We start from the raw sequence: 27,962 nt of genomic DNA, 5'->3' as shown, positions 1-27,962 counted from the left end.
AAACCGGCGACCGAGCTGCTCGTGAGCCAGACCGCTTTTACCTCTTCCTCTTCATGTGCCCATCGAGGTGTGTCAATATATATATATATATATATATATATATATATATATATATATATATATATATATATATATATATAAGGGAAACAAGTGTACACTTAAGGGCTCGTTTTTCGTGTTTTACACAATAATAATGAGATCTAACAGACAATAATGCAAAGGAAAGTATAGGGGAAGTTATTAGGCCAATTGTAATGTAAATGAGAAGAAAGAAAAGTGGGTGAAAAGATAACTTGCCGAGGGCAGGATCCGAAACTGTGACCTTCGAATAACGCGTTCGATGCTCTACCACTGAGCTACCACGACAGCTGTCCCCCCAGCCACTTTATTGGGTATCTATGTCAATTTAAACGTGGGAGTGTCAGTCAGCGCCAATAGTAGCCATGGCGGCAAGTGTGGTACACTCTTTATGAGCCTGTTTGGCGTCACGTAGCACGTGAACTTATTACTAACTGGCAGCTGACCAATAGTCCCCCGTATACAACCTAGAGGCACCAAGTCTGCCAGTACGAGACCCTCGTTAATGAATAAGGGAAACAAGTGTACACTTAAGGGCTCGTATATATATATATATATATATATATATATATATATATATATATATATATATATATATATATATATATATATATATATATATATATATATATATCAAACAATAATGCCAAGAAATGTATGGGGGCAGTAATTAGCAATTTTACTCCGACAATACCCTCATCAGTGTTTAGGAGTGTCGATGAGCTAATTAGACTAATTAAGATATTCTATATACTTGTGATTTTCAAGCGATTCCCAATCGAACCAGATCGGTAGCTATAGCCACTACTCGTGTATTACATGTGACCACGTGAACACTTCATGCATGAACGTGTGAATGTACATGTGCCTATAAATGTAGTCAAGCCAGGACCAGCCGAGTGTCAACCAGATCTACTCTGCCCGAGCCTTGCGCGACTCACTCCAGGGCGGTGCGAACTATTTTACCTTGCTTGAAATGTGTGCGTGAAAATTCCGACGTCAGCTAAAAAAATTTTCCAGTTGTGTTAATAACTATACTGCTTTTATTTCTTTTTGGGGAGAAACAAACAAGTTTTGGCAGCGTAAGTGTCTCGCATTTGCGTTAGTAGCAGGCCGAAGTGCATAACTAATTTTTAGATAGAAATCGGCGAATTCTCGACAGAACCTGGATTCGATCTGTGCATTCCTCTTGCGAATGAGGTGAATGCTGTACACATCTGGACTGCTGCTGTGGAACAGTTTGCGACACATACAAATCCCGAAGCTTTTTGTTTTTGCCAAGTCGCTTTCGTTCAACACCATTTACTTTTGCGCACCGACTTTATTGCAAAGGGACAGAAAACAACATGACAATGCCCTCCCCCATTTTTTGTCTCTTTTTATTACTGCTATTTTACTCTGCACAGCAGAAGAAGTTTTTTTATGTGCTCGTCTGGCAAGCGAAATCGCGTTTTATTAGCACAATTCGAGCCACGCCCGAATCATCGCATTGGTTTACTCTCGTAAAAACCTCAAAGAGCAGTGGATCGAGTTCCTGCAATGAAAGTGACACGGGGCGCATGACGCCGCCGACAGAAAACTGAAGTGAGCACTCCCCGGACACTAAACATTTGCCGATGGAAACCCTGTCCAGCTAAGGTAGGTGTGCACGCAGTAGCAGTTGGAGATGCATCCCCGCGTTTACCACAGATGCTTTAAGATACGCAACCAGACAAGCCTTTTTCGCGAAAATGAATTCACTGCTGTGAAGTGAAAACTATATGCAATCTGAATCTCGTTTCTTTTTTTTTTCTTAATGCAAGGTGGTTTAATTAATCTTTAAGCAAGAAACGCTATATTTCCAAGCGTGTTTACGCTCACAAATATATCTATACGCCGAGCTCTTCCGAGTCGATGCCCCGATTCTCTTGGAGAGCAGCTGCGGCGGCGATAGTGACCCCATTCATTTATCATGCGGCCAGCGCACAGCCTCTCATCGGGACCACTTGATCTCCAGGTTATACTGCGTCATTTCTGTCTCGAATACATGCGCCTAGCCCACTTTACGCGCTTCGACTTTTACGCAGGACCACCCAAAGAGAAAACATCTAATGGCTGGCGTTTATTACCTTGGCCGATTGCTCACATCGAACCTGTTAGATGTGATTACCCACCGCGTTGGTCTAGTGGCGTTCTACTGCTGAACCGAATACCGCGGGATTGAATTCCGACCATGGCGGCCACATTTTGCATAGAAGCGAAATTTTGAGGCCCGTGTACACTGAGATTTAGGTGCATGGTAAATAACCCCAAAAAGTTTAAATTTCCGGAGTCTACATTCTGGCGTCCCTCATAATCAGATAGAGGTTTTGGGAAGTATCAGTCAACCGATTAATAATAATTAAATGCGACGGGAGTGCACGTGGCAGATCACAGGCTCGATGTCGCCTGGATGAGCTGCCATGACCAGTAATTCAAACAGACGTGGGACAAACTGAGTCGTATTTCGAACGTGACTGTGTAGTAAGCACATGTATAAGAAAGAACCCACAGGAATAGATTGGTGACGCGATGTTTCAGCTACGAATGGCGTCGCCTCATCACGTCCGGTGACCACACTGTGACATCACCTTGCAACGTACGTCATTCTCGACAGTTTTTCCAGTACTTTGAGTACAAGATACAACATACTTGAAGTTCTACGCACTAAGAAAAAAAATAAAACAGCTGCTACTCTTTTTCGGGAACTCATGACTTGCCATATATACGTATATCCTCCTTTTAAGTTATCTCTGCATGAGTCAAGCTTGCCAGGACTCGCCCCGCCACGGTGGTCTAGTAGCTAAGGTACTCGTCTGCTGACCCGCAGGTGGCGGGTCGAATCCCAGCTGCGGCAGCTGCATTTTCGATGGAGGCGAAAATGTTGTAGGTTTGTGTGCTCAGATTTGGGTGCACGTTAAAGAACCCTAGGTGGTCGAAATTTCCGGAGCGCTGCACTACGGCGTCTCTCATAATCATATGGTGGTTTAGGGACGTTAAGTTCCACATATCAATCAATCAAGCTTGCCAGGACTCTCCGAGGAGAGTGCCACTCAAATGCAAAGTGAGTTTTTTTATGAAGTTTTTCGCTACTCAATGTCCACCCTTGCGTTAAAATCGAATAACGATATAGCTTCCTGGACGCGATGAATAGTCATCCGTCGCGTTACAAATGTGGTCGCGCTACAATCGAGTAAATACGTTAGAATGGTCCCCGAAAGAGAGTAAATGCGTTTCTTTGAAGAGAGTTTTATATAGTATATGCAGTATGTAATGGCTTATCAAGAATAGTAAAACATTGTTTTTTATTTCTCATAAAGTAGGTGGAAAGGCTACTAGTCTATAAGGTACGTGTGCACAGAACTTGGCGACGATTTCAAAGGGAGCGAAAATCGGTTAAAACTGCTTGAAATAACATGTATTTTTATTCGTAACTCTTCATTTGACACATACAACTTGTATACTATGCGTTTACTGACTCATTGACTCAGTAATATTTATACACGGGCAATAGTATCGATGAAATAGTATTGCGCGAATTGCGACACGGACAGTTAAGAAATGACCAAAACAAACAGAGGGTCACTTGCAATTGATTTATTGGCTGGTATGGATACATGCGTTTATAGATGAGATGAAGCGGTGCGCGCTCAGTCAGTGCGCACTGGAGGCAAGATAATTCATTTCCCTGTCAGATGAAGCCGGGGGACGCATGCTGACACATCCATTGCCTGTTTCATTGCCATGGCTTCGATTATTTCTTGAGCCTATTATTTGTCTGAGTTTGCTTCATCTCATGTATAAGTACATATATCTTTTCCTGTCACTAAATCAGTTATAAGTAGCACGCTCTTTATCGTAGTATCTTCTCCTGTGTCGATGTCGTCATATGCGCAATACAGTTTCATCATGCATACCCAAATTGCCCAAATGCCCCCCCCCCCTGACGATCGTGTCTGTATGAAAATCGGCATACGCAGTGACACAATGGTATATTATTCAAATAAGCAATAGATTGTTTAATAACAATTTATTTATTTATTTATTTATTTATTCAAAAATCACTGCGGGTCGAATGCGACCCATGCCCTCACGGGGCTGCTGTAAGGTGCCAAGGTCTGTAGAAACTTCGATGGCCCAATCGCGATACTCAGGCGTATGGTGCGGGACAATTCAACGCACAGGGAAGCTGCCGCTACTCTACGCCGACGACGGCGTCGTGGGCGAAGACCATCACGGAAAAACGGCTCTACCGATAGAGAGACGTCATCCTCTATCAAAGAGGCTGACCCACAAACACCGAGCTCACTGAAGACGGATACTGCCAAACAGAAGAAAGGGACAGCAGTCGCATCTTCCGATCAGTGGCCCTCTCTTCCACGAAGTCAACCTACTTCGGAGCTGCATCAAATCCCGCCGCCCTCGACGACCCCTCAAACCAGTGATGCGATGAATGAAGATCAAGTGATAAGCTTGCTGCAATCGCTGATGAGTACCATGCGTGTCCTACTGAGTAATATGAAGACTACGGCTGCGCAGACCGCACTGCATGTGCTGGACACCTTGAGTCCGGTGCTTGCAGCTGTGAGGTAAAACCCTGGCCAGCGAGGCACCGTCGTTTCGAACGGAAGTCAAGAATGCATCTGTCTTTCAGTGGAACGCCAGAGGACTGAAGTCGCGCATGTCTGACTTTAGACAGTTTGTATTTGTGAACCGCTTCCCCATTATCGTGATTTGTGAACCCAATCTGTGTGCTTCAATCAAGCTGTCAGGATATGAGTGCTTTATGTCCTCCACTCACAGAGACTGCAGCAAAGTTATTGTATTCATGCGCCATGACCTCACTTACGTTCACCACTTATGTTCACCACAGAGTCTCGCCTGATGAAGGGAATCAGTATGTGTGCCTTACTGTGAAAAAGGATAAAGTTGCTTTCACGATTATCGGAGCTTACTTATCTCCATCAAGCCGCCTTGACTGCCAGCGCTTACGCGGTATTCTGACATCGACTCCAAGGCCATGGGTGATCACTGGCGACTTCAATGCCCACCATTTTCTATGGGGAAGCTCCAGGGACAACTATAGAGGAAGAAAATTGGTGTCCTTAGCCTCGGAGTACGAACTCTGCGTTTGTAACGATGGAAGCCCTACATATTTATGCGGATCAGCCTATAGCAGCTGCCTGGACCTTACATTGATTTCTCGCTCACTTACTAGGAAAGTGCACTGGTTTTCGGATCTGGAAGTGCGGGGCAGCGACCATATACCAACTTACCTGTGTATAGAAGGTTTCACCAGCTCCAAGTCCTCAAGAGGCCTCAAGTACACCGATTGGCCGAAATTCAAAATGTTAATGGAAGACTGCTGTACCGACGGCTCATCATATAACCTAGAGGACTCGATAAAGGATGTCCTGCAGAATACTACGCATACACATTTGACTAGTCACAAGTGCGCCGATTTCGACATCGAGCTTGAGAAACTTCGCGCAGTACGCCGTCGTGCAGAACGAAGGTACCGACGGACAAAGTGCATGGATGATTGGAGGCTGGCTAGACGCATTCAAAAGAAAATGCAGCGGCACATGGATAAACTGGCTAGGCGACGTTGGACATCCTTTTGCGAGTCGTTGGATCCACGAAAGCCCCTATCACTGATATGGCGACCTGTCCGGGGTCTTAGCACAACCTTGGGTCAGCGACACCCGTTTACATCTCTGGCACTTCACCTTCGATGCAGAGAGATAGACGTCGCAGAATCTTTCTGTAGAAGAATTGCCGGTGATTCCAATTTCACAGTATCAAGAACGGGAACATTTGACAACCCACGACCCTCACGTGATCCCCGTATGGAATGCCAGTTTTCCATGGATGAGCTAGAGGCGGCACTGGCTCTGTGCAGACGTTCTTCAGCACCCGGACCTGACGGCATTACCTATCGTGCCCTTTGTAATCTTGGAGACGAAGCTCGGAAGGCACTCTTACGCCTATACAACGACTCCTCGCAGACTGGTACGGTTCCCCAGGCATGGAAGTCAAGTCGTCTCATTCCACATCTAAAGGCTGGTAAATCTCCTTTGGATATTGCCTCATACCGTCCTATCGCACTTGCCAGTTGTGTGGGAAAAACGATGGAACAAATGATTCTAACACGAATGGAGTGGTATTTAGAGCACTGCGAAATCTATCCAGTATCCATGACCGGATTCAGACGCGTCCATTCGTCAATCGACAACGTTGTTGATCTGGTGACATATGTTCAACACCAGAAAGCCTGTAAGAGACTGTGCGCCGCCCTGTTTCTAGACCTTAAGGGGGCTTACGACAATGTCACCCATGAAGCCATCCTAAGTGCTTTGGAAACAATAGGTCTTGGTGGCAAGATATATATGTGGGTGTACAGCTACTTACAGCTGAGATCATTTTACGTGATGACTGCGAATGGCCCAACACCTGATTATTACAGCAGCCGAGGAGTTCCTCAGGGAGGAGTGCTAAGCCCTACCCTTTTCAACCTAACTCTGATTGGTCTAGTCGAGCAGCTACCTAGCACTGTAGAACTTTCTGTCTATGCTGATGACATCTGCATTTGGACATCAGGTGTGACAAGGCCTCAGCTACGCGCCTGCCTTCAGAAGGCTGCTACAACGACATCATGCTATCTTCGTAAACAAGGCCTCGAGGTGTCCTGTGGAAAATGTGCAGTGGTAGCGCTCACGCGGAAACCAATGTCTGCTTACAGTATATCGATTAATGAAGAATACATATCGTTCAGCAGAAGCCACAGGTTCTTGGGAGTCATAATAGATATAAACCTGTCGTGGACTCCACACGTGAACTATGTGAAGAAGCGGCTGATCGCAACATGCCACATGTTCAAATTCCTTGCAGGAAAGAATTGGGGAGTGCCCATACCATCCATGCTACAACTGTACAGAGTGCTGTTTATCGGATTCTTACGGTACAGCTTACCTGCAATATCTAACACCGGCAAGACCAACTTGCGCGCAATTCAGAGCATTCAAGCCCAAGCCCTTAAGGTATGCCTTGGATTACTCCGCAATGCTTCAACGGCTGAAACCACTGCCATCGCTCAAGATCACTCGATAAATACGCATATTATTACCGAGACAATGCGCATGCACCTCAGGCATTATGCCAGGACCCCTTCTCACCACCTGGCGAGCCTAGCTGCTGAAAGGCCTCGCACGACATACGGCACTATTGTCTACAAGCATCGCTCATCGTTTGCTGAGACATACGCACCTGCATCAAAGCAACTGCTTCCTCCTTGGAGCTTGAGCCGGCCGCGAGTTCACTTAGTGATTCCAGGAATAAGGAGAAAATCGGACTTACCGACATATGCCCTGAAACAACTGAGTCTATTCCTACAGGAACAAAACTACAGTAACCACGTGCACATTTACACGGATGGCTCTACTACGCTGTCTAGTTCAGGTGGAGCAGTGGTTATACCATCACAAGGGGTAACTCGGTGTTTTAAGACTTCACATGTGACAACTTCAACGACGGCAGAACTCGAGGCTTTGCGCAATGCACTGGAACATATCAATTCAGAAGAAAGACCAGGTAAATGGGCTGTGTTTTCTGACTCAAAACCAGCGTTACAGTGCCTGATATCAGTTCTCCGACGCGGATGCCACGACCAGTTGACCTACCAAACCGTGAAACTTCACCACCTTTTAATACAAAAAGGCCATGACATCGTCTTTCAGTGGTTACCTGGGCATAGTGGTATAGGCGGCAATGATTCTGCAGATCATGCTGCTCGCACATCACATAAAGAAGCGAACAGCGTTCAAATTCCGCTTTCAAGAGCGGATGCGGCGAGGCAGATTCGTCAACTGGCCCACAGTCTCACACTGACTGAGTGGAACACATCAAGCATACGACGTACAAAACTGCACGAGCTCGACCCTTCACTACAACTCCGGCCTCCACCCGGCCTACATCGACGTGCAGCTTCGCTTCTCTATCGCCTTTGGCTGGGAGTTGCTTTTACGAAAGCTTATACCACGTTAATCGGAATTACTGACAGTGCGGCGTGCGATGTTTGCGGCACCGACGAAAATATCGAACACCTGCTGTGCCATTGTCCTCGATTTGCCTCAGATAGACAAGTACTTGCCAACGCAATGCGGCGACTGGATGATCGGCCTCTTTCTGTGCAGGTGCTATTACAGCAACGTCCACATGCCTCGACAGCCCACAAGGCAGTGAAAGCCCTGCTGTGTTTCCTGAGAAAGACAGGCTTGAGTGAACGCCTCTGACATGCGGTAGAGGTCTACACGCTGCAGTGAAATTACTGTCAGTCTCTCCCCCACCTTTTTTTTACTTTTCCCTCTCTTCCCTCTTTCTCGTCTTTCTTGTCCCCTTCCCTAATCCCCCAGTGTAGGGTAGCCAACCGGATGTCTTTCTGGTTAACCTCCCTGCCATCTCCCTTTTTGTTGCTTCCTCCTCCTCCTCCTCGATGGCCCAATCATTAGCATGACCTCGTATTGCCCTTGTTGCTTCCTGTTTCTCAGAATAAAATATTTGCCAAAAAACAATGCAATTGCTATGCATTGCTTAAGAAAATGTGTATTTCACATGATACCACAAACAGTTATTAAATATAGTACATAAAGTTTTATTGACACATGTAAAGAGGCACATTTGTATAACGTCTGCACGTAAGGCAGCACCTGGAGGAATTCGAAGCCAAGCAAGCATCATCACGTACCATTATCTCAGTGCCTTCCGCCCACCTTACTGTAAATGTGGCTCCACGATTTAAGGGTGAAAGAGGCAACCGTAATGCATAAGTGAGGCAAAAATTCTTGAGACCCGTGCGCTTAGATTTAGGTGCACGTTAAAGAACCCCAGGTCGTCGAAATTTCCGGAGCCCCTTCTCTATACAGTGTCCCTCGTAATCACGTCGTGCTTTTGAGATATTATATTAATTAACTATATTATTATTACTAATATATAAGTGACATGCTCGATAGAAAATGGAGGGTACGTCGACAGCCCATATGCGATGAGCATCTCTCGGGTCTAAAATGCAATCCAATAGCGAGTGCCGTTTTCTCGCTTCAATTGAACAAGACGACGGCGGCGTGGGCTTGGGAATATCATTGCCGCCTTAGTTATTGCAGACTTAGCGTGAGCCCTGAGCAGGCGCAGTTTGGTCGAACCCCTGACCAGGGAAGAATCGTGCGGCTCACTGAGATGTTCACCGTGAGACTCCTGGGCTTCATGGGAGCCAGACCGTAGAAGCGCGGTCTCGCCTGCACTAGGCACACGACGCAAAGCAGCACCCAGCAAGGCAGGCCGCCACGGTCCATTGCTGCCGAGAGCCTTGTAGCTGCGTCATGGGGAAACAGGACAGAACCATCAGTTGGCTCTGCTCGTCATCGCATTCGCATGTGCGCGCAAGATGCATGATGCAAACATAACAAGAAATGTCACCTGTTTACCTGATGAGAAGGACCCGGTCTAAATGTGTTTTTTTGTCTGCTTCATCTACGTCATCTAATCAGAGTTGTACTTAAAGCGCTACAAAGAATCAGATCTTATAATCTATTACATTTAGCGGCGAAGCTCCTAAATCCATGGGTCTGTACATGCATATCTCTTTGTATGTGGCAGCCTAGTTCTATGACTCACTCAGCAGGTGCGGACGGACGGATGGATCGATGGACAGACAGACAGACAGACAGACAGACAGACAGACAGACAGACAGACAGACAGACAGACAGACAGACAGCCCGACGGACGGACGGGCGGGCAGACGGGCAGACAGACAGACAGACAGACAGACGGACGGACGGACGGACAGACAGACAGGCGGACAGACAGGCGGACAGACAGGCGGACAGACAGACAGACAGACAGACAGACAGACGGACGGACGGGTGGACAGACGGATGGGCGGACAGACAGACGGACAGGTGGACAGACAGATGGACACACAGACAGACGGACAGGTGGACTGACGGATGGACAAACAGACGGAGGAACGGACAGGTGGACTGACGGACGGACAGACGGGCAGACAGACACAGACAGACAGACAGACAGACAGACAGACAGACAGACAGACAGACAGACAGACAGAGGGACGGACAGACAGACAGGCATACAGACAGACAGATGGACGGACAGACGGACGGGCAGACAGACAGACGGACGGACAGACAGACGGACAGACGAATGGACGGACAGACAGACGGACAGGTGGACAGACGGATGGACAAACAGACGGACAGACAGGTGGACAGACGGATGGACGGACAGACAGACAGACGGAAGGACAGACAGACAGACAGACAGACGAATGGACAGATAGATGGACAGACGGATGGACACACAGACGGACAAACAGACGGACAAACAGGCAGACAGGCAGATGGACAAACAGATGAACAAACAGACGGACAAACAGACAGACAGATGGATGGACAGATGGACGAATGAAGGATTTAAGGTTTGCCGGCAGAACCTTCTGAAGCTTCGCCCCACTCATCGTCGTTCACTCCGTGGATATGCAGTGATTTTTTTGTGCTTTTGTAATGTAATAAATTACTTTTTTTTCAAACTAGCGTCATGGGTAATTGAAAGACATTTTTTCTGATTTATTAACGGTAATCAATCACTTTTTACCGATCTTCTACAGCAGGTCTCATCCCGCAAAATGTGCGACTGCTACAGGGGCGCCCGCTACTGTTTGACGGTAGATCACTACACAGCCCCTTTTCTTTTCCTTCTCTTTAGCCTTACTTGTAACGCGTTACCCGAGCGCTATCAACAGCAATGGGTGACAATTTGTTGAGGACATCAAAACAATGCATAGAAGCACTGCGCAACGATGAGCTGGTGCGCTGCGGTGGTCCTGTGTTAAAATGTCATCCTAACCTCCAGCGCACTCATGCAGAGTGTGTTCGCTGTAACAGCGGACCTCTTAACGAGAAAACGTGGAAAAATCAGCGGCGAAAATATTGAAAAACAACTCCTCTTGAAAGTGAACAACGCGTAACACCGTGTCACAAAAGCCACAGTAAGCCACTCAACTTTCCCGTGAGCCTCCAGCCTTCTCTCTACCACGCAAACCACAGTACTACGTTGTTGTTTGAATGAACTTGGGTGAAACTTACGTGACGCTTGAGAAGACCAAGTAGTTCTTGCTTAAGAAGCGGCAAAGGTTTATCTTTTAGTGTACGTAGCTTACTGCTAATCGTCTTTGATGATTGCAGCTGTTGGTAAAAAATATTGGTGAACTTCGTGCAGGTTGTTTCATAAATTAGTTATTCAAAATATATCCATGCATGCATAAAGCGCATTTAAGTTAACCACATTTGCTATGCACCACGTGGTGTGAGATTGCGTTCAGAGGGGAAAGAAAGGGAAAAAATGAGACGAGTTTAGTGACCACTCCGGCTGTGTGTTTATTTGCTGTGACAGCAGGAGGCTGTCACATAACACTAATGCAAGAAAATATTAATACAGAAAAAAGCCTAGTGACTACTCACCGAATGCACATTTTACTATTTTGTAAGTAGTATAAGACAAAGTTTTGCAACGTTGATGTGAATGATGCATCACACATGGCTTTAAACAACATGCGTACTTGAAGTATGCACTTTTTTGTAAATGCTGGCAAAGTGGTAGGGTCACGTGCCTGTATTGTTTAATGTGGCATGTTCATTTTTTTTATGACTTGAAATATTTGCTAGTAGATCTTTCAGTGTGTTATGTTTGCTTGCAAAATCTGAAATTTTCGGTCTTGACTAAACAGCCGTCTTTTGCAAAGTTTACTACTACCTGAACAATATTGAGTACCTATATGGCCCGGGGGCTACAAGCAGACGTGACAGAAAAGAAAAACTGTTTTTTTTTTAAATGAACGAAATCTATCTAAAATCATTGTCATATTTGTCTACTGAGATATCGCCGTGGGGTCATGATGTTGACGAAGGAATCGGTCACCGGACACACACTGCACACTGATAGCGGTGAACAGGGCGTTGGCCGCCGATAATCGAACAAAGAGTAATACACGTGTGCTATCGAAGATTCGAGTGTTATCGCTGGTAATCACATGATCTTAACCTGGAATATTGGCGTCGTGCGCACAACCGCAACGAAATGATTAAAACAGCCGTGGAGCTTCTAAAAAATTGGGGTGTGGTCTGTGAGGTGCGCTGCAAACTCTGTGTAGATGAAGGCCGAATGCATCAAAATGAAACGCGTGATAATATGATTTCTGTTATTCCACAAGCGTTTAAATACGAGCGTCAGATTGTATTTTTGTTCCAGTTGGTAAAGCACATGATATATACAAAAAGGAAAATGGTGCCCAGAAAATTATCTTCATTACTATGCTGTCAATTCGCACGACGTGGTAGTTAAGCGCACAGAGATGGTGAGCTACCAGACTGAAGACCGCGGGTTCGACTCACAGCCGCGGCAGACGCATTTCAATGGAGGCGAAATGCGAGAAGCATCCGTGTGCTTTGATGTATGTTCACGTTGAACAATCCCAGATGGCCTCAATTTATCTGGAGGCATTTACTTTGACATGCCTCGTAATCGTATATCGGTTTTGGCTTGCGAAATCGGAGCAGTCATAACTGGGCTGCCATTTTAGGTTGTTCAAGCTGGGGGGGGGGGGGGGGGTGAGGCTGCACTGCACGACTTTATGTTGCGCCAGTGTCGTTGAGCATATGCATATCATGCCCTCTTTGTTTCACTACTTACCATTCAATCTTTTCGCTTTTCTCTGAATACACTGCTAAAAGTACACTGCGTCATTGCCCCTCCCTTCGCTTTCGTTTTATCCTTCTAATAAATTAAAAAAAAGTAAAAAGTTGCTAGTGCCGAGGGTCATATCGCTACTGTTCATAGTAAACGCTTCGAGCCTGTCACCGCCGCGGTGGTCTAGTGGCTAAGTTACTCGGCTGCTGATCCACAGGTCACGGAATCGAATCTCGGCTGTGGCGGCTGCATTTTCGATGGAGGCGAAAATGCTGTAGGCCCGTGTGCTCAGTTTTGGGTGCACGTTAAATAACCCCAGGTGGTCGAAATTTCCGGAGCCCTCTACTTCGGTATCTCTCATAATCATATGGTGGCTTTAGGACGTTAAATCCTACATATAAATCAATCAAATCAGTTTGGAGCCTGAAGACTGGCGGCTGTCGTAAAGCAGGAAGAAAAAAAAAGCATCATGCCTCCTGTGATGGCGCGCATGCGGCCCTAAAGGCTCGTTTTGTGCATGTGAAAAATGAATTTCTGGCAGCTTGGATATCTGCAGGAAACCAGTAATAAGAGTAGTCTTATGAACTTAGAAACGTCAGAGTTAGAAACGCAACTGGGCTACAATTTTCTTACGTAGATAAAATAGTTGTATGCTCAAGTGACTATCTGGATTACGTTTAGTAAAAAGAAAGAAAGGTAGCATGCGTGTTTGTTCCCTTGCTCCTGGTTGGTGGGCGCGTTCCGTATTCATAATGGACGTTTCTCGAATTCCACTCTGGTTCGTATCAATAGAGCTCTTCGTGTGAGTCAGGAGGCATTTCTACGTTGGCCCGTTGTAAGATTTTGAGTGCTGGTGACGTAGATGCCATAGCAGTGGCTTTCTTTGCTCGTTTTTCAGCCTTTGCCTACAATTGCCCTAAGGGCGTCATTGCTGTCAGATTTTCTTTTTTTTTTTTACGGATGAACACAGAGCAGTGAGATAAAATCGCAGAACTGAAAAAAAAAACTACTCTTTACTTCTCCCCCCCTCCCCCGTGTTTGCAGAGCCCCTGGCATTTTCCATGTTCATGCTGCTGCTTTAGAATATGTGTACCAGTGTATGTATGCAGAGGGTTGCACAAGGCTGCCTCACAATTTCAGAGCACGCAGTCTCAGGCGTGGTGTTTTCACGACGCCATCTGTGGAGGGTGCCTAGGGGCATTCCTTGTGCCTCTTGCGATGGGCGGGACAGTAACAAGGACAGCCAAGCGACCTGTAAAACAACTCCAACATTGTTCTGAGCGAAATATTGTGGCGATGGAATTGCAAGAGGTGAGGGGGATGGGAGTCTATCATTCTTTTCTTCTTTCTTCGTGATGGCAATTGTCGTCGGCCCTACTGTTACGACCGTATGTGCCAACTAATTTCTGTTATGGGTCGGATAAATATTTCACAAGTGTGGCTTTTAGTATTTAGAGTACACACTGAGGCCTCATCGCTGGTAGACTTCAGGACCTACCGAACTTTCGAGCAAAGCGAACTTTCGCTCAAGTATAACTCTTCAAGTGTGTCATGATAAAAGCTGCGTACATAAGAATATGGGGCTTGTTGTATACTGTATCTAATCTAAAGTTCCATCTTTTTCTGTTTTTACTTCTTTCTGTCCGTAACCAAATAATTTTTACCTTGCTATGTTATATGCTTTTCCTTTCCTCCTATCTTCTTTTTCTCTATCTCTTGCTTCCTTCATAAAAAATAGTCAGGTGGTGTGCCCTTCTAGGTGGCAGTTCCAGTCTGTTCTCGGTCTATTATCGCGATAGCGTTAAATAGCTCGTTTCGCAGAAATTCTGGTGTCGACATCGGCGTCGTTGGTTGTCAACGAAAACTCATCACCTTTTCTGAGACCAAAAAACCGAGAAAGATGCAAATAAAATGAATAAAAAAACTTCCGGGTCCGAGTGACGATCAAACCCAGGTCGTTTGTGTGGCAAGCAGGAGTTATAGCACACAGTCAGGTGTCTTTTTTTTTGTGTTCATTTCCAGTTGAATGGACAAGACAATTATGTTATAATACACAACAAACATGACACTACAAACGCTATCAGTACGCAGCCGCGCGTCTGCTTGGAAATACAGTAAAAAAACATAAATGTATCTGCTCGTAAATGAAGTGAAAATAACTTTCATGCTTTACAAGCACACGAGTCCTGAACATAGACTTCACACTGCAACACGTAATGCCACAGTAATATTGCGTGGTACAAGCATTCATTGCCATCGGGCACCAGACCATGCAAATGCTCGTGGTTTTAAGGGTGCTATACTTTACACAAATCACAGCCATATGTTAAAGCTTCACTCACACAAGCCGCTTTCAACTTTATCGATTACATTGCAATAAAGCACAATTTAAACTTCTCGAATAACATCGTACAATAAGAAAGTATGAAATAAGTGGTTAAAGTACGCACTAGTATTTGTAGTATTTATCCATATTGTAAGCTTCATTCCGCATGTGATGCCAGACTCTCAAAGGCTCCATCGGTAGGCGTTGCTGGTGTGCGGGGCGTGAACGTAGCACGCGGAAGAACATTTATAAAAGCTGGCTTTCTCACAACAAGAATATTTATGAGGGCAAGCCCACTTTACAAAGTCGCCTGATTTACTGTTACAGCGGTTAGGATAGAGTGATCTTGCTGTCTTCATTCAACCATTATTATTGCGTTGGCAATTATATGGACAGTCTCGGCTGGCTTTCGCCATCGCCGTCGCCAGTGCCGTCATTCACTTATATGTATATGTATTTATGTACAGGGTGTTTTAAGGAATGTGTCCTATATTCTTAAAAAAAATACAGAAAGCAGGCATCTGCATGCCATCGGCGGCTTTCCCTTTACTGTAGCAGAAAGCATCTTAAGGGGTGTACAAATAATAATTACAATTGTATATACAGAAATGAAAACAATCAACTTTTTAACCAGTGAAAATAGCCGTGCTAGTTCATTGGGCAAATTAAAGTACTTCCTAGGAATCGTCCATAGCTTCTTTGAAATTTTCGAAAAGTGGCCACTGGTAATCACCGCGGAGTGATTAAATCTGGCTATTTTAGCGGTCAAAATTAGAACCCACGCAATAAAGAGCGCAATCACCATTCACTTCAACAACGCCCTGAATGACGACACTGCTTTTCTCACATTGGAGGAGAAGAATAAGGGAGCGTCGATAAGCGACCACGAAACGAAGTGCCTAGATTGGCGGTTGATAGCGGCGAGGAAAACAGTCGACGATAGTTGTCGCTTCATGTTGTTGCTTCGTGTTGTTGCTTCGTGTTGTTTCTAGTAGCGCTCTGTCCTCTCAGTTTATCCCTTCCTGTTTCCGTATTCCGCCTCACGCTACCAAAACTCTTTCAAAGGGAAACAGCGTCGTCATTGAGGGCATTTTCGAAGTTAATGGTAGATGCGCTCTTTGGTGCGTGGATTTCGGTTTCTCCAACTAAATTAGGATCATTGCATCGCTCCGCGGTGATTTTCAGTGGCCACTTTTCGGAAATTTCAAAGCGGCTATGGGCTATTAGTAGTAAGTACTCTAATTCGCCCATTGGACTTGATAGGCTATTTCTACTGCTTATACGGTTAGTTATTTTTATTCCTGTGTACTGCTGTAAACGATGTTTGTACTTCTCTAAATATGCCATATGCCACGGATAAGGCAACACCACAGGTAGCACGCAGATACGTCCTTTGGGTAATTTTTAAATAATAGTGGACACATTTCTTGAAACACCCTGTATATACGGGGAAGGATGCGCTAGCCTTCGCTTTCTGCGGAGCGAACATCGCCTTTCCGGCCGGTATCCTCTGCGCACACTCATTTCGCCTTAGAACAGAGAGGGGAGGGGGTTATGGTTGCCGCGCTATCACTGCTATGATAAGCGCGCGCCTTGTTCCCCCACAGCAGGTGGGAGCTTCTGCGGGCTGCACTCTCAACATGAAAAAAAAAAAGTGCCAAAAGTCTACATGGAGTGGCCGTATTCTCTTACACCAGCGTTTCGTAGAGTTACGTGAGATCGGATCCAAATGAGTTGACTGCTAGCCTCACTCTGTATATCAACGCCGTCTCTACGCAGGAGCCTTGTCCTGGTCATGTACTGTGGCCGCGCCGCAGGAAACTTGGCTACTTAGCAAGCGCATGCTTACTATAATTAATATTGCTTCTAAAAATTCTAGCCTTGCTTCGTAAAATATTCGGATATGTTGCTATCGCATTCATTGCTTCGCCCTTTTGGCGAAACCATGACTCTTTTACAACATATCGCTGTTACCATGTCCTTTGTTTAACATACAGTTTCACGAAGAAAAAAAAAGGCAGATCTCATGCACTGTTGGGAACCAATGCAATATCTGAAATGGACAGCAAAGAGCAGCATATATCGCCTTGTTTGTCTTTGAGGCAAATGGAGTAATTCATTTCATGTCGCCTAGTTCACAGCATATCACATGTTTGTCATGCATGCAAACATCTATAACCTGGTATATATAAAGCTAATGACACGTATCTTGTGGTATATACAATGCATGACCTTTCATTTATGCTCTAAACACACTCATATCATGCCATAGCAAATTTTGTGTATATCCAGCAGACAAAATGGCTGGAAGCACACGAATACACATATACAGTGTCACTTAAAATATACCGTACATGACACAAATATTATCATTTGCAAGTTGAGACCTTCAATTTATGTTCGCCATACAGCCATCTTGCGCAACACCAATTTTCCTGAATATCAACCACTAGTGCACCATGGCCTTGGCATTAAGTAATGCCATACAAGGTATACACCCAACGAATAGAAGAAAGCAGAACATGAATGCTTGCGATGAAGAAAGTCCGTAAACAGGGGCTGTACGGACGAGCCACCTTTTAGATAGGTGGACTTGTATTCTTCAAGCCAAGAACTGATTTTCTTGGCACTAGTGTGTAAGTTATTGGTACCTAGGACTACCAACTCTTCAAGGAAGCGAGTGAGGACGAGAGAAGGGGGTACTAACACAGGCAGCTATCAAAATCAGTTTTCATTTTTGAAGTATATTCGAGACAAATGTATTCTTTCTTTACTGTCATGGCGCCTCTCCGTGGTGGTCTTGTGGCTAAGGTACTCGGCTGCTGAACCGCAGGTCACGGGATCGCATCCCAGCTGCAGCGGCTGAATTTTCGATGAAGGCGAAAATGCTGTAGGCCCGTGTGCTCTGATTTGGGCGCACGTTAAAGAACCCGAGGTAGTCGAATTTTCCGGAGCCCTCCACTACGGTGTCTCTCATAATCAAATGGTGGTTTTTCGCCGTTAAACCCCACATATCGATCAAATTAATCAATTTACTGTTTCGGCATCTTAATAGGGTATTCAGCTGGTTACGTGCTTTTGGCAACTATTCTGATAATTATTATAGTTGTACAATGTACTCGTGAAAGGTGTCGCACTTGACACAGAAGTTCGGTTAATGCGGCCAAATCCCCTCACAGCCACCGCTAGCTGTCGCAGCATTTCTTGGTGCGTGCGATTCGTGCGAGCTTCGTGTTTTGTAGCTTGAAGCGCTTGTTGGCCCTGCGTTGGATGAGATTAAAAAAAATTCTGCATGGGTGGTTCAGAACAAACTTAAGACATATAGTTGTACCGACCCGGGACTCGGGACACCATACATGAAGCTTCGGAAGAATCCCGCAAAACACGGGATGGATGGTTACCCTATTTCTCCGAAGCAAACAAAGGAAGGAGAGAGTGCAACTGTGGACGCGGAGGTGCTGGAGAGGGGCCACCATCACGAAAAACGGAGGCGAGGGGGGTGACGTATCGCTGAATCACGCTTGGGAGAGGAGAACACAATTAACAATGCTGGGTTAGAAATTCCTGAAAGAAGGGCTCAACTCTCAGTGGTTTTCATTACATCGTATGGATTCGAGAGCCTCTCTTAGGAGTGTATTGAATAAAGTATGACGACATTTTCTGTCACTTGGGGACCGGAAGTTTGACTGAATTATGTAACGCGTGAGATCGTCAAACTTGCGACCTGCTGCATTAAAATACTGTGCCACTGCTTTCAGTAATTTCCTTTTAGTGCACACACGATGATTGCTAAATCTAACATAACAGGCTGTCCCATTTCGTCAATGTACCGTTTGTCACAATATGAACATTCGATCATGTAGATAACGTTCAAACGAGTGCAGGTAAAACAAGATTTTTAATGATGATGTAATTACTTATAGGGTGCTTTTAACAGCACCTCGAATGTGTTTTCAAGTCTTGTATATCTCGGACGAGAGCAACGTGTTATGTGGGCAGTAGAATGCGGGTTTACTTTTGCATGCACTAACATGTCTTCGAAATTTCCATTGTGCTGATACACGACCTTTGGAACTAAGGGAAATCTTCATAGCGCTCGTTGCTTGTCAGTATGAGACAATACTTGGAGGATATTCCTTATGTCTTGAAGTGGTTTGAATATTTGATTTTAAAGGCTGGCAGCAGGTTGGGTTGCGCTCGATAGAATTGATTTCCTGGTTAGTTTGCATGCTTCGTTGTAGACACCGTTTAGAACGTCTTGAGGGTATAATTTCTTTATACCCAGGTCACACGGGCGTTTCGAAGGCCGTTGAGTCAATGGTTCACTGACGGAATTGACAAGAACGAGCTGCCACATGGACGATTTAGAAGGCTATCAAGTCAACGGTCCATCGAGTCAACGAAGTACCCCACACCTCAGTTGAAACTTCAATGACTATTGAGCGACGGAAGCGGAAACAACGCACACTCTCGTTCCCAGCAACATGCTGGCTCGCCGTAGTATAGTGCCTTGAATCTATGTATAATCTAGGCACTGTAGCCGTGGCCAGTTTGTTTCCACCACCACATTGCGCACCGCGTTGTGAAGTTCTGGATTATTTTTTTATGTGTGTGCACCTGTGTGAAACAGTAAGTTTCACCTGTGTGAAACAGTAAGTTTCACCTGTGTGTGCACCTGTGTGAAACAGTAAGCCTGGTGTAGTTACTGCTTTTGTGTGGTTTGTACAAAATTGATGACGCATGACCGCGAAAAAAGAAAAAAAAACTGCTCCAGCACCACGCCAACTCTGAGGTGAGCAAGAAACGGCGTTCCTCATCGACTTGTGGTAGGAGCGGCTGCTGAATCTTCGACGGCAAAAGTGGAACGCCAGTGTGTACGACAAAATCGTCGAGGCCCTGCGACAGGCAGGCTATGTAGGGACTCGACTCCAGGTGCAACACAAAATAGAAAATATGTGTCAGACATGTCGATTACCGCGTCCATGGTCGTCATGAAAGTGTTTAGAAACAGCAGCTGTTCTTCGATGGCGTCGGCTTCCTTCTTCGCCGCTTCAATGCTTGCATCAAGCTGCTTGGTCACACCCATGTAAAAAACAATTGCAGCCTTCGCATATAGAACTTCTGCTCCGTGGTTGCTCATCACGGCAGCCACACCTGCTCATGCGGTTACAACATCGCCGCACTTTCATTACTCAACAACCTAAAAACATAACATGCATTATTAAGTATGTATACATATTTATTGAAATATTTATACTAAAATAACAGACGCATGTGGGCCTTAGGGTTAATTCGTATGATTTCACTTACGAAAACTAGATAATGAAGCCAAACATTTGCAGCGCCACCCAATTTTACCGAGAGATACCTTAACCACTCAACAACCATTAAAAACTGCCGTGTAACAGCGCAACAGCTCGATCGAATTGATGGAGTTGGGGAATTTCGACGGCCGTTGACTCGATGGCCTTTCGAAAGTGTCCGTGTGACACCAGTATTAAACTGGCGTTTCCTTTGCTTAAGGGGTGAACGTAGTCACCGTCGTCGCTTCGGATCCTTCTTACACGTCTCGCATGTCCGACGAAGATCCCTTGTTTGCAGTGTCGCGGGTGCTGACTAGCGTAATATCGGCATTCTTGGCTGTCTGTTGGTTTTCTGTAAAGAGTCGTCTTTAGTTTTCCACTCAACAGACCCATCAACAGTGCAGCAGCAACGCCAGCGTAGGTGTCACACTGTCTTATTCAAAACTGAACATCGCGCCTCCCACAGGCGTGTTCTTGGGTATTTCAAAGTCCAAATCCAAATCGAAACCCAGACCAAATTTTATTTTCGCATTTCGCAAAGCCCAATACAGTGTAATGTTCATGCGAAAATAGATCAGAGAAAAAGCTGCACTTGAGCAGCTTGACTAGTGGTGCCCTGTAACGCAGCAGTGACAGTACGAAATATATCTGTATCAGAACGATATTACCGACAATGCTGTAAAGAAAAAATATGAAACAACAAAACAGTTAAACAACAAAAAACTGCATATAATGAAAAAAACGTGCGTTATAAAGAACTGCCAAAGATACATGAGAAAGAAACTACTGCTTAAGTAACTACTGCGAAAATTACCAAATAACCATCAGTTGTTCCATACATTCATATAAAAGTTCATTTACAAAAAAAGATCCAGCGAGTTTTTGTTAGTACTGTTTGAAACATGAACATTTTTTTTTGGCATAGATCATTTAGGGTGAGTGCGAGTACACGGCCAAGTTTTTCTTTTCCATAATGAGTACGCGTGAAGGAAACGTGGTATGGAGAGTGATACCTGAAAGGGTAGGCAATTTTATTTGCTCTAAGATTTGCTATTGCTTCAAATAGTTTGTACGTTAATACTAGTCTGTGTTTTTATATGCTGGGAATCTTCGTGGTTTTATGTTTTTGAAATAAAGGGTCTAAATCTGAGGAGCTTTTTATTGAACGAAGCGCTTTTTTAGACCAAGAGTATTTGCTGTAAGTTTGATAATGTTGTCTTTCTCCATATTAGTGTACGATAATATAAGTGAGAGTTAAAAAGGGCGAAATATAACATCATTTTATGTTAACAGGAAGAATTCGACGGTTCTGATTTAATACGCCGGCTGCTCTGCTTATTTTGGTAATAAAGCTTTTACATGGTCAAAACAGGGCATATGTTTTGAAAATATTACACCGAGAATCTTAATCTGTTTCTCTATTTTTATTTGAAATGGTCCGAGAGTTACAAAGTCGTCAATTTTTCCTAAATGCCGGGGGCACGGAACAACACACATTTAGTTTTTGATTAATTTAAAATAGGACTATTTAACCTACACTGGTTTCCAAGTTAACACAGAATGTATTACCTTTTTTTGTTATAATCTCCAAGTCTCTTCATTCAATAAGTACTGAACAATCATCGGCATATATTATATACTTACAATCGTCATAAATTCTATGAATATCAATAATAGATAAAAGGAAGAGAATAGGTTCCAACAATGCTACACTGGGGAACACCAGGGGAGCATACGGGGAACAGGGTAAGTTCGGGCTCTCTTTCGAGCAAGTTCTTCCTTTCCACCTGCACCATCGAAATTTCCACCCTCGAAGGCAACAAGCACGCACACGAAGCATTCAATTGCAGCTCGTTTCACTTCTATAGAAAATTACAGATAAATAAATGGACTGGTTACTGCTGCTAACATTACGCGTCTGAGCATATTTCTGCAGTGACAAATCGCTAGAAACAACTTCTCCACAAACAAGTGATCTGTAACATTTATCGCAGCAAATGCTATCGGGGCGCTTGCTTCATGCTGCGAGTGGTAGGCCCTGAGCGCGGTGATTTCGAATGCGGGACATTGTGGCCCCTAATGATATAAGCTGTCGTTCTTCATGTCTGTGTGCATAATCCGCTTATTCTATGTAATCCATGTGATTAAGCTCGTAGATTAATCGCACCGCTCGCTGGCCTTGCGGCGTGAGCAGTATTCCTCGTCAAGAGCGAACGTGGCGGGTAGACCCGATCTTCGCCGCGGCCGAATGTCGATCAAACTGATTGACGTGCAAACTCGGGTACAAGCTCGCTGATTCTAAGAAGGCCCGAATGGAACTCGTGACTGTCCCATTGCTGGTGTGACTGTCAAGCGTGTCATGCAGTAAGCAATAAGCAGTGGCCTCGTGGCAGATAAAATAATTTTGGTGAGCACTCTTGTACTATTTGCAAAGCTAGGGCCATCGGAGGAGCTCAGTCTGTCTGTGCGGTCTGCTTAAGAGTGAACACCACGTCTGTTCGCCTTCACTTATGATGACAGTTACTTTTTTAACTTTAAATACTTAAATTACCACTGAATTAGTTCACTGAGGATTAATTAACAATCCCAGGTAGCGTGCAGCTAATTATCATACGCATAATCAGCGCGATAAGTAGGAGCGAGGGGCTAACTCGCTCTTTTTAATTAGCGTGCTTCTAATTAGGGCTGTGTTAGCTACATGATAATAATTAGCTCGGTATTTTATGATATGTTAATTAGCTTGCTCATGGCATGTCGACATATTTAGCTAGGTATACCGTCCAGTCAATTAGCTAGTCAGCCGGGCGCACGGGCTCTGGGAACTTGCACACCATGAAAAAAAAAGAACGGAGAGGGTGGGCACCGGCCGAACAACGCGCTAAAATGTAGTACAGGCCAACCATGATAATTATACGCGGGGCCTCGGAGATTAGCTCTGGCAGTTGTGTTGTAAGGCACTCGGCAGAAAATATTCTCTCAGGATGCGGTTCTGTGTATTCTAAAGGATAATAGTGCAGACATTAAATGCTTGAAAATGAGCCAAAACAGCCCGTACCTCCACAAAATTTGGTTAAGAAATTTTCATGACCTTTTTCTTGCGTGGGTGCACTTATGCACTCAGTCGAACGACAAACAAATGAAAGAAGATGCCTCTGGTTGAAGACTCCGCACAATTTTGTCTACCGCCTCTGACGTGACGCCACGTTCCATCGTAACCAATGGCACGCAGCGCGCGCTGTGGGATTGATTTGACCTTTTCGTACTATATACGGCTCGTTCAAAAAGGAATTTCACCAGAGCTCGGAAAGAACCCGAGTTTCACCAAACTTGGGCCATTCTGCATAGCACGCCAGCTCTGTTACCGCCATGCTTAGGTTCAGGTACTTACTACCTGCGGCAACCGCATCACGGAGCCAAGTACGCTAACCACTGAGCAACTACGCAAGCGGGGGTGAAGCTTAACATCTTACCAAGAGAGGATACTACCCCGGGCTTGATTAACTCCGATAATTCAGTAAGATATTTTTCCACAGCCTCGCTTGCTTCTCAGTGCAGAGGCTTTTTGCCTATATTCAGGAGGCACCCTATATTTTATACACATCGCTCAACAAGCTTCGCATCCTCTGTACCGTCACTCAAGTTTGTTGTGGTATGTTCAACTACCTCAAGTAATTGTCAGTGCAAATCAGCGAAACAAACAGCAGGGATCACAGAGCGCTGAACTTCCAAAAATTAATTTTTTCGAAAGCTTTTGCTTTTATTCAGTTACGCACTGATAAAACATCCATGCGTGGAACAAAGTGATGTTACAGGAATCCAGTAGAGTAATTCACAGTAGGTTCATAGATATGTGGGTTTTAACGTTCCAAACCACCATATGATTACGAGAGACGCCGTAGTGGAGGGCTACGGAATTTTCGACTACCTGCGGTAGTTTAACGTGCACCCGAATTTCACAGTAGGTTATCAGCTGTTCTTGTCATATAGTAAATATTACATTGGTCAGACCAGACGTCGTTTAAAAGAAAAGTTGAAAGTGTATTTGTACAGTGTTGATCGATCAAAGCAGGGGTGGCTGTCCGTTCACCGTAGCACGTGTCGGTGTAGGTCAATATATTAAGCTGTAGGATTGTCGCCAAATGCAGGGATCGCACCACACGCGACATCATCGAGATAGGCAAATTTTCATTATGTAAGTACCCCCCTCTGTCGACTCAATCACAAAGAAAATATTTATTTAGGTTTGTCCTCGTGACGAATTCGTGCAACATCAATGTGTTCTACGCATGGCTGTTGTAACAGTGTGTAACTGTATAAAAGCGAATGCTTTTTAAAAAAATCAAATTAATGGAACTTCCTCTGTGTCTTCTCTTCTGTCCTCTCCTGTTGGTTGCGCTGAATTGCACCCATATTGATGCCGTACCAACACGCCCAATCCTGCAGTATTCTACCTCAAGTACACCTCGAAATACTGGACGTAAAAAAAGTGCCAGATGCCACGAAACGTTTCAAAGTACCTTATTTTATTGCTTTTAGAAGAGGTGTATGTAACTGTAGTGTTCAGGCACGAGGTTAAGTTGCACACACCAGTTGAGCGGTCACTGCCGTTCAGACTTGTCCGGTAACAGATGAATCCTAAATGTTACATATTGCCACAGCATCACATATTGTCGCCCCTTGTGGGTTATATTTAACAGAAATTATCGTGCAAATGAGACGGCGTTCTGTGATTTTGAGCAGCCTTTCGACGTCTGCGGCTAGAATTTCGACACAGGACTCGTCAGCAAAAAATCGGTGACACAATGCGAGATATTTAATGCGCCATTCCGCTGCTTTGTTTAACACGCAATGTCATTAATAGGCGTTCAGTGCATGTACTTTAAGCTTTTATAATGCTTCGAACAAGAAATCGTGATGCCGTATGCAATATGCTAGTTCATTGATATCGCACACTGCAAGAGCCGTGTGCCATTTAATTAAGTTGCTGAACCCACGCATTACCGTTTATTTATTAACACATCCACATTATTTTAAGCATTCGTAATGAACACGCTTATGCACTGTTCGTGAGGATTACCATTCAATTACGCCCAAAACGAAAAAGCTTGCTGTTACTCAGTTAACCAAGGAGGATACCTGCGCCTTAATCAGCTAATAAAGACCACACCTTAAAATTGTTAGTGGTGCCAGTAATGACATTTGTAGTCAGTCACTACGCTGTTTGTTACCGTGTAGCCGATGGACCATTTCACTCATAGAAAAGCTCGGTACACCTGGCTGTGTCCGAAAAAGTGTTTCTACAGATTCGCTCAAGCTGACTACACCGGGGTACGTATCGATTTCGAGCAAGATCAACGACAATGAATGATGACCTCTAACGATCGGTTCAAACAGAGACAAAAAAAAAGGCTGCTGTATGGGGCTGATATACTGGCCGAAGGCGAGAGCCAAATTTTAAACGCAAATTGAGCACAAATATTGTACTTTTTAATTATTAAGAACAGCTTTTGTTCAACCTTGCTTTCTAGGGGAATCACAATAAGCACGTTCACGAGAAACACGTACTATGCATAAGAGGTGGCGCATTCAATTGTCTGGTTGGAAAACCTAAAAAAGCAGGCACTGGCGGTAAATTAATCCTGCGAGTACGATTGTGCGAGTGAGTCACTCTCAATAGGCTGCTTAGGGGCGCAAATTAGATCAGCGCAGCGGTTGAGAATAGGGGGCGGTTTAGTCCCGCAATTAATTCTCGTGCGTACATTAGCATTCGAGTTCTCTGCTACCTAGATTACCTTGTATGCCGCGTTGCGATGCATCTGAGTACAACGCAGCGAACTGTATTGTCTCGGCCACTGTAGAGGGTGTGAAGCCTTCTGCGGTCGAGATAGCGGGCAGAAACCAGGAAGCGGCTTGTGGGTTCACAAGCCTCGTGAATGTACTAACAAACAGCTGACGCATTCCATCGTGAAAAAAAAACAACTTTGTATCTGAGCCTGAGGTCAAAAAGAGTTTGCAATAGACAACACTACACGCGTGGGTCGTTCAGTGTTTGAATTGTTGCAGGACTAGCGCATATTCTATGATTGATTGATTTGTATGGCTTAATGTCCAAAAACAACCATAAGATTACGACAGACGCCGTAGTGGAGGGCTCCGGAAATTTTGACCACCTGGGGTTCTTTAACGTGCACCCTAATCTGACCACATGGGCTTACAGCATTTCCGCCTCCATCGGAAATGCAGCCACCACAGCCGGTATTCGATCCGGCAACCTGCGGGTCAGCAGTATACCTTAGCCACTAGACCACCGCGGCATGGCATAGCGCATTTTCTGTTTAGTGGTGGCGTCTCTTGCACCTGTATATGTTTCATGGTTGTTGACACCCGTTCGGTTAGGCAGAGCATCGAAGGCGCCCCAAGTTCAAAATCGAGATGGTAGTTTCTGTTTCACCTTCGCTTTAAGCGCTCTTCGATGCTAATTTCTTCATAAAACGCGTGGAATGTAAACACTAGCCGTTGAGCCAGTTACGATTTCGTGCTTTTCGAGTACACGTTGCCATTTCTGCTTGTGCAGTTGCAAACGCGGGAAACAAAGTGAAATCAGTTCATTGCGCGTGACAGCCAGGCAATACATGGCAGAACGGGCATGCGACTGCACAACAAAGCAAGGCATAGAATGAAACATTTCACAACGGTTATATCTTGCATGTTAACCAATCGAAAGTTTATTTCATCCTGAGATCACCGGAACAAACTTCCGACGTCATGAATTGTGCCACGAGAACGGGAAATAGTAGGAAATAATGAAGTGCTTGTGTTTTTTATAGTTAGGAGGCTGTTTAGTAGTCCTTGAAGTTTTGGTAATCGTTGTTACGTTTATCCATCATTCCTGTAGCCCGACATGCAGTTATTTTGTTATGCAGTATCAGTTATGACGCTGTTTGATGGCTTCACTCTCCAATCATATCAGCAGAGGTGAATGTGAATCAAACTTTTGTGCATCAACATTGTCAGGCTTTTTTTCCAGCCTATTACAGAATGGGGGAAAATATGAGTGTTACAACATCTTTATAATTTTGAAATAAAGCAGGGTTAGTAGTGTCAGTGCAAGCAAATTCACAGCCGTAAATATAAACTAACCTATATGTCATACAAATCCAATATTAATAATAATAACAATAATGAGCTGTACAAATACATAATACAGCACTCGTAAACGAAATAATATGACCTTCAAAGAATTAAACTTCGCCATACTTTCGGTAGAAAAATTATTCATATCTCTAAGAATTGAGGAGATAAAGAACGCCGATAAGTTACAACGTCGGATAATTAATGTTGAATATGCTTGTTGTGGGTATTTTTATATGAGTAACGATGAATACATGTAAATGTTGGCGGTACAAGCCCCGATCCGTAAATGGTATCTTGCCGCTCACCTCAGGCCATTCTAAGATAGTTAAGTTCGGCATTATTTATG

At 44.6% G+C, this 27,962-nt stretch overlaps 1 protein-coding gene across 6 annotated transcripts in view; it reads right to left on the bottom strand.

Moving 5' to 3' along the window:
- The window catches only part of LOC119175757 (U-scoloptoxin(11)-Sm5a), a 248,667-nt gene that overhangs the window by 79,688 nt on the left and 141,017 nt on the right, over positions 1-27,962 (bottom strand). For 4 of the 6 annotated variants that reach the window (XM_075876116.1, XM_075876117.1, XM_037426712.2 and 1 more), the window contains one exon: positions 9,324-9,463. In XM_075876116.1, coding sequence (XP_075732231.1) covers positions 9,324-9,443 — 120 coding nt within the window. In that variant the 5' untranslated portion in view covers positions 9,444-9,463. The remainder of the gene's footprint in view (positions 1-9,323; positions 9,464-27,962) is intronic. The other 2 variants (XM_037426713.2, XM_075876118.1) reach the window with 1 other exon arrangement.

Source organism: Rhipicephalus microplus, chromosome X (genome assembly GCF_043290135.1).
Source record: "Rhipicephalus microplus isolate Deutch F79 chromosome X, USDA_Rmic, whole genome shotgun sequence".
Taxonomy (NCBI): Eukaryota; Metazoa; Arthropoda; class Arachnida; order Ixodida; family Ixodidae; genus Rhipicephalus; species Rhipicephalus microplus.
Note: the sequence above shows the minus strand (reverse complement) of the source record. Positions and strands in the feature narration are given on the sequence as shown.